This window comes from Phyllostomus hastatus, unplaced genomic scaffold (genome assembly GCF_019186645.2).
Source record: "Phyllostomus hastatus isolate PE091 unplaced genomic scaffold, TTU_PhHast_1.1 phas_scaffold_78, whole genome shotgun sequence".
Taxonomy (NCBI): Eukaryota; Metazoa; Chordata; class Mammalia; order Chiroptera; family Phyllostomidae; genus Phyllostomus; species Phyllostomus hastatus.
In genome coordinates, this window is record NW_025334041.1 from 8,270,001 (window position 1) to 8,277,792 (window position 7,792).

Consider the following 7,792-nt stretch of genomic DNA (forward strand, 5'->3'; position numbering starts at 1 on the left):
AAACCCAAAGAACCGCTGGTGCTTTGCAGTACTATTTCTTCACCTGATGCCTCTCTGAGCAAAGTGCTAAAATCAAAAAGCACCCTTCTGTAAGAAAACGTGTAATCCACATGCGTGAGAAACTAACAATGCAAGACCGGTCTTCCCTACTGCTGAAAACTCTGACCATCTGGAAAAATAAAGTCGTTCTGAGCAAATGTGGCAAATGTGTGTTGATCACTACACCTGGCATGCGTTCACGCGCAGCGTCCCGTCCAGAGCCGGTCATGAAAAGGAAGCTCGGGAAGGAGCAGTTACACAACCTGTCCCAGTATCTGGCGGAGGGACTGACACCCTTTGCAGACATCCCGGGTCAGGCGCTGCAGGAAACAGGTGATATGCCCAAGCTAGGCAGTTCCAAGAAAGGGTTATAGAAGAGGCTGTGTGCAAAAGTGTGTGTGCGCACAGGGTGCAGAGAAAAGACAGGGGCATTCAGTACCTCTGAGGACAAGTAGGGGGTGCTGTTGTCACAGGCGGGCCGGAAGGATCCAGGGACAGAGAGGGTACCTCGGGGCACCAGACAGAAGCTAAGGCAGGACCTCTGGTCTAGGGGCACGGTCCACATCGACTCTGCAGACAGGGAGCCTGGGGATAAACATCTCCATCTGCACACCTCCCTCCCTCCCTCTCTTCTGCTGCTGATGCCCCATTGGCTGAACCCAATCAGAAGCCTGATGACAAGGGGGTCACTAAAACAAACCTCTTATATCACTGGACAGGGCGAAGTGGGCCTGGAAAGGCCAATGGAAATCATCCATTACCTCCAATAGTCCCTTCTCCTCTCCACCAGCTTCTCTTTCTCTCCTGCTCATTCTCTGCTAAAGACCCTTCCATCCTTCCCCTGACACTTCTACCCTCCCCTGACCCACAGGATGCTGGGAGGTGGCTGTGGTAACCCTCCAGTCGCGCTCTTCAAGAAGAGCAGCCCTAAACCCACTAAGGCTGGAGACGTCATGTAAAACCATCCTATTCGCCTCACCCAGGGGTGTCCTACCTTTTGGCATCTCTGGGCCACACTGGAAGAACAAGAGTTGTCTTGGGCCACACATTAAATACACCGAGACACATAATCACACACACACAAAAAATCTCATCATGTTTTAAGTAAATTTACGATTTTGTGTTGGGGCACATTCACAACCACCTTGAGCCACACACGGCCTGCGGCAGGCAGGTTGGGCACCCGAGGGTGCACACATCACCTTGCAGCGTGGTCCTCAGGACAAACGACTACCCCTGAGCTGTACTCTTAAGGCATAAATACCGTGGCTCTATTTCTAAGTGCAATCTGCAATGAGGACGAACCTTTCGAAGAACATATGGCAAACTGAACACATTCCCTCCCTCGGGCCCCCACAGCCCATTCCTCCCCGAGCTCCTAAGCTCCTCTTTTGAAACAAGGACTCAGAACACCGGAAACGAGACCGTTGCTGTGAAGAGACGGCAACAACATTTTGGAGGGTGGAAAGGGAACGGAGCAGCAGGGACTGACCTACAAGGGAAGACACAGAATCTCGTGCACGCAAAGGGGGCGTGGCCAAGCACCCTTTGCGTGTCGGGCAGAGCCGGCGGGCTGGAAGGGGTCAGGGCAGAAGGAAGCCAGGAGCTGGAGCTGGCGAGTCTGCGTTCAGATCAGCGACACCCCACCCCGGAGCCCTTTCCCCACTCCTAGCAGCTTGGCGACTATAATTTTAAGCTTTGTGGAATTACTTAACTGGTTTTTAATTACCACATGTATTACTCTTCAAAACTAACTTTTAAACTTTCAGCAAAACTGATATACAGGTATAGTACGTGTTGCTGAGATGATTCTGATCGCAGATCCAGAAACAACAGAAGAACAGCCATCACACAGCGGGGAGAAAACTGCCCTGCCGTGAGAACTGAAGGAAAAGTCAGCTCGTTCTCAATGCGAGTTCTAGACAAAAAAAAAAACAAAAAAACAAAACTGGATACATTACTTCCCCCCTTTTCACTGAGGTATAATTTGATACTGAGATATAATTGACAAATAATTGTATGTACGATTGGATGTTTTGATCTACGTAGATCAAAACATATGCTACATACAGCATAAGATTATTGCCACATCAAGCTAATTAACATATCCATCATGTCACATAATTACCATTTTCTTACTTTATTGTGCTGAGAACACTTAAAACGTACCATCCAGGGTGCTACCCTGCCCACTGGCTCCTCTCTGGGAACCAGGCCCGCAGACGCGGCGAGCCTTACCACCCCTTCCCTTGCCACCCACCGGGGTGGGCCCCTGACCCAGACAGGACCAATCAGATGCTCTCCTGGGAGTGTGGACCTGAATCAGATTCCGGTTAGCATCGCTAGACCCAAGAGGCCGCGGGTGTGGTATGGAAGTCTGTAGGAGCTCGCCTTTCAGGGAGGGGAAGAAGGAAGCCCCTCTGCAACCCCTCAGGGACATGCAGAAGGTCACCTGGCTTCATGACTCTGCACCCTTGGGAGGAATCAGAGATCCATCCAAAAATTCCCTCCCTTTCTGCTGAAGCCAACTGGAACGGGTGTGTGTCTCCTGCCCTCCCCAACTCGAGGGCAGCAGTTTTATTTCAGACAGACTTCATTTTTTAAAGAAGTTTTAGGTTCACGGCAAAATGGAGAAGGTACGGAGACCTGCCACAAAGCCCCTGCTCCTCCACGAGCTCCGCTCGCCCCGAGATCGCCATCACACACCTCAGCGGTCCATTCGTCATGGTGACCTACACTGACCCAGCACCGCCACCCCACGTCTGCGGTTTCCACGAGGGTTCACTCTCGGGTTGTGCATCCCACAGGTGTGGACCAAGCTATGACACACAGCCACCACTGTAGCATCATCATACAGAGCAGTTTCCCTGAAGGACAGGGATTTCTACCCGTCTTATTCTCTGCTACATCCCAGCATCTACAACAGTAGATGTTCAGTAAATACTTGCTGAATGAACAAATAAATAAATGAATGAATGAATATATAAAATAGAGTTGACCTCTGTTAATGAGTCTATGAGCCCTGGTTGGTATGGCTCAGTTGGTTGGAGCGTCATCCCGTAACTGAAGGGCTGCGGGTTCGATTCCCAGTCAGGGCACATACCTAGGTGGCGGGTTCAACTCCCAGTCCAGGCATGTACGGGAGGCAACCAATCACTGCTTCTCTTTTGCACCGATGTCTCTCTCTCTCCCTCCCTCTCTCTCTCTGAAAGCAATGAAAAAAAAAAATGTCCTCAGGTGAGGAAAAAAAATAAATAAGTAAGTAAATGTGAGCCTGTGTGGTTCTCCAAGTGTGGTCCTCAGCCCAGCAGAGTCAGCACCACCTGGAAACCTGCTAGGAGTGCAGTTTCTCAGGTCTCCCCCAGACCCACTGAAGTAGGAACTGTGCAGCTCCCCAGGGCATTCTGATACATGCACAGTTTGAACTCCGCTGTGTTAGAGCATGCCCCACCCATAATGGGGCACACAGTATGCCCCCAGTAACGTTTATTGAGTGTCTGGACTGTAAGGACCTGCAGAGAGGCCTGGAGGCCGGGGGTGAACTGGGCAAATGCTAGTTTGCCTGCTGAAGATAATAGGAACGCATTAAGCATCAGTCCCTAGGAGGATATCAGAGCAAACAAAGGGATCGCTCCCTTCTAGGGGGTGGCGCTAGGAGTGCTATAAAAATCCTAACAGCTGGCTCAGGACAGGAGTGGTGGACAAGGTGCTCCAAGACCTGGAGCGCAAGAGCAAGAGCTGGCCTCTCCTCCCTGGGTGCCACGGGGGCATGCTCAAGAGCCCACAGCAGCTCCGAATGAAACCAAGCCATGTCCGAGCCACTGGCCAAGGGCTGAAGGGCTGGACCTCCTGGCAACTGCAAATGCCCAGCCGCTGAAACGATACCAACTGCTCCCAAGCACCAGGCAGAGAGGCAGGAAGAAAGCTCCGCGGAAAGAAAGGCCCTCTGAGGTTTATGACTCTGGACAGGGTGACAGCCATTGTTTCCTTCCCGGCAAAGTCTGCCAATCTGCAGCCAAAGCCCAAACACCTTCGAGTTCCCCTCGCTCGAGACCTTTGAGCAGGAATGGCAAAGCCATGCCCTAGTACTTCATCAATTCCCCAAGGAGTGGGGGTGCTAGAGAAAAACTCACATTACTGAAGGACCTACTGTGTGCCCTGCCGCTTCCCCTCCACTGTCCACACTGCAGCCACAGGGACCTTTGTAAAACACAAGTCTGGTCCCTCACTCCCCGGATTAAAATTCTTCAAGGGTTTTCCGTCGTCCTTAGACCAAGTCCAAACTCCATATACACAAGCAGGCAACATCCCTCTAAAGCTGGCCCAGCCTTCCTCCCCGGCCTCCTCTCCCTGGTCCTTTTATTGCCCCCGGTCACTGCCATGTCCCCACTCCAAGCTCAGGCCACACTGAAGAGCCCGACTGTCCCCCTACACGATGCCCCCACCTCCAGGCCTCTACTATGCGTCTCCCCCCACCAGCCACGTCCTTGCTGCCTGCAACCCGCACCCCTCCGCATCTCCCTGTAAACTGTAATCCCCTCAGCGCTTATCCCTGCCATTCCGAGACTTCATCCTGACCCCATGCCCCGACCGCGGCCCACACACAGTTAGTTAGGCCCTCTGTGTGCTTCCACAGCTCCGAGCTTGTCTTCCATCGTGGATGTGGTCGACCATACACTCCGGCACTGAAACGCCTCGGTTCAAAGCCCCGCTCCACCACTCGGCAGCTGGCTGCCATGGGCAAATTACTTGAACTTTCTGAACCTCAGTTTCTTCTTTCGTCATGAGATATCTACCTCACTGTCTTACAAGGTTAAATGAACTTATCTGAGATCCAATGAATTATCAGTAAAGGCATGTGATAAAGACTGTATGTGAGCTCTATGTGAGAAGCAGAGTGTGCTATTATTTTTTCTGTACTTATCCCACCAGGTAACTGCCTGAACTATCAGTGGCAGGGGCAGACACCGCATACACGTTTGCTGAATGGATGGTCGCTGCTCTGCATTCTCTCCGCTGCCCCACACTGTCCCAGAGGGGCAGCTGTGCCTGCAGGGTAGAAAGTGCCAGACGACGGGTCCCAGTGGGCGTTCCTAAATACCATCAGCACGAGCAGGAAACTCCTCCCTATTTCTAACTGAAGAAGCAAAAGAAAGAAGACACACATATGGTCAATAAACACGTGAAAACATGCTCAGCATCAGCAACCGTGAGGGAAATGCCACTTAAAACCACAGTGAGATTCCACTTCACACCCACCTAGGACGGCCGTAAGTAAAGACACTGACAATTGCAGGCGTTGGGAGAATGCGGAGAAATGGGAACCCTCGTGCACGGCTGGCGGGAACGTAAAATGGGACAGCCGCATCGGAAGACAGTCTGGCAATTCTTCAGAAAGTTAAATATGGTCACCATAAGGACCCAGCAATTGCACTCCTGGGCATATGTCCAAAAGAAATGAAAACGTACATCCACACAAAACCTTGTGCATAAATGTTCACACATCACTATTCGTAACAGCCAAAGAGGGTTATCAACCCAAGTGCCCACCAACTGATGGATAAGCAAAATGGGGTACAGCCTTATAATGAAATAGACACCCATACAAATGAATGGAGTATACAGGCTAGAGCATGGACAGACCTTGAAGACATGAAGCGAAAGAAGCCAGAAACCAGGCCAGTAAGAGACGAGGAGTAAGTGAATGGCTGCCTACAGCTGGCGGGGAAGGGACTGAGTGGTGGCTAAGGGGTCCAGCTTTTCTTCCTTGGAGTGATGAGAATGCTCTGGAATTAGAGAGTTGTGGTGATTGCACAGCTCTGCCACCACACTGAAAACCACTGAATTGCACACCGTAAATGGGCCGATTATAGCATGTGAATTATATCTCCAAAGAAAGAAGTGATTGAAGCAATAGTAAAAACGAGCATTTCTAAGCACTGGCTGTGTGCCCCATAGCAGGCTAAACGGCTTTTATAGATCCACACACTGTCATTTCACAAAAGGCAAAAGGAGGGCATTTTTTAAAAATCCTCACTCGACATTTTTTCATTGCTCTTAGGGAGAGAGAAAGGGAGGGGGAGAGAGAGAAACACCGATTGGCTGCCCTGTTGTAGAGGCCTCGACTGGGGATCGAACCTGCATATGTGTCCGATGGGGAATTGAACCCGAGAGCTTTTGGTGTACGGGAGGACGCCCCAACCAACTGGCCACACCGACTGGGGTGATAAGAGCATTTTTTAAAAGATAACTTCATTAAGGAGCCTAGCCCAGCCTAGGGCGCAGAGCAGATGCTCAACAGTCCTCTGAGCCTACTCCGTCGGTTCACTCAGACGGCCCGCACCTGGGCTGGTGGTGACAAAGTCTCGGGGCGGACGGCCTGGAGCTGGAGCCGAAGGGGTTGTTAACTCAGGAAGCGACACTGGAGTGAAGTGAGGCAGAGCGGCTGTGATCTTGGGTTAAGGGAAGGAACCGTGGGCACGGCGCAGGGCCCGCAGCAAAGCTCAGAGACTGCTCGGGACTACCTCCCGCCTAAGGGAGGTTTTCTAAGGCCAGACAGAGGGAGGTAGTGGTAGCCGCACAGACTCTGGACTTGGATTGTCCGGGTTTCAACCCGACTCCACTTAAACGAGTTTCCTAGACTCAGTGTCCTCAAGTTGTAAGAACTAAATGAGTTTCTTATATGGAAAGCACTTAGAACTACCCTGGCACGTTGTGATATCTCCATAAACGGCCGCGCATCATGTGTGGGGAAGGTGCCTGCGAGAAGGAACCGGGAAGGGGCGGCAGGCGCACATCCACGTGGACCCCACGGGGCGACCCGCGGAGCGGCCGTCCCACGTAGATTTCGCGTACGTAAAGGAGCAGGGCGCAGAGGGAGGGCGTGACTCGCCCCAACTGCGCCGCGCAAGGTCTTCTCCAAGATTCCAGTCCTGGGTGAGAGGACCCTGGGACCACGAGGGCGGGGAGGCTCTCCACGCAGCGTAGGGGGTTTAGGGTCCGAGAGCGCCCGAGTGGGGGGAGGGAGAGGGAGGCGCGCGGGAGGCGCGGGGCGGAGCTGGGGGAGGTCCGTCGGGAGGGAAAGGCCTGCCCGGAGAGCGGGAAGCGGGAGAGCCCCGGGGGCGCTCGGGGCGCGGTACCTGGAGTCGAACTTCTGACCGTCGGGGAACGTTCCCACGTAGTGGTAGCGCACGAAGTCACCGCTTCGCGCGGTGCGCGGGCATTCGTCAGGCACGAAGCGCTGTTCGATCTGCAGCTCCGTGTCGGAGCCCAGGCCCAGGCCGGCGACGGGCGCTGCCTGCCCGGTCACCCAGAGCAGCAGCAAGAGCAGCGGCGGCGGTGGGGGCCGCCAGCCCCGGGCCCTGAACGCCATCGGGGGCTGCGGGGAAAGGAGCGGGCGAGGGCACGCGGAGCTCGGGCGGTGCGCGGGTCGGGCCTGGAAGCAGCTGCGTTTGCAAACGTGGAAAAGACTCCCGGCCCTCCCCGGACCACAGCCACCACCCCCTCGCCCTGGTCCCCCGCCCCCGGCCACATCCGAGCGAGGGGAGGAGCTGCGGCCCTGCGCGGGGCGGGCGGGGCCGGCTGCGCCCTGCGCCGCCGCCTGGCCCAGCCCTCCGACCCGCTGGCCCGCCCTGGGAAGAGGGCTGGCGGCCACTGAGGGAACCCGTCCCCGCGGGAGAAATCGTGCACTCCTCGGGACTGGGCATTGGCCCAAAGTTGGGAGAGAAAAGCATTTACCGCCTAAGCAGACCCG

The 7,792-nt window shown here is 54.1% G+C and overlaps 1 protein-coding gene across 1 annotated transcript in view; it reads right to left on the reverse strand.

Moving 5' to 3' along the window:
• The window catches only part of FKBP9 (FKBP prolyl isomerase 9), a 34,458-nt gene extending 26,875 nt beyond the window's left edge, over positions 1 to 7,583 (reverse strand). The window contains exon 1 of the mRNA XM_045827674.1: positions 7,179 to 7,583. Coding sequence (XP_045683630.1) covers positions 7,179 to 7,411 — 233 coding nt within the window. The 5' untranslated portion in view covers positions 7,412 to 7,583. The remainder of the gene's footprint in view (positions 1 to 7,178) is intronic.
• Positions 7,584 to 7,792: the final 209 nt, after the last annotated feature.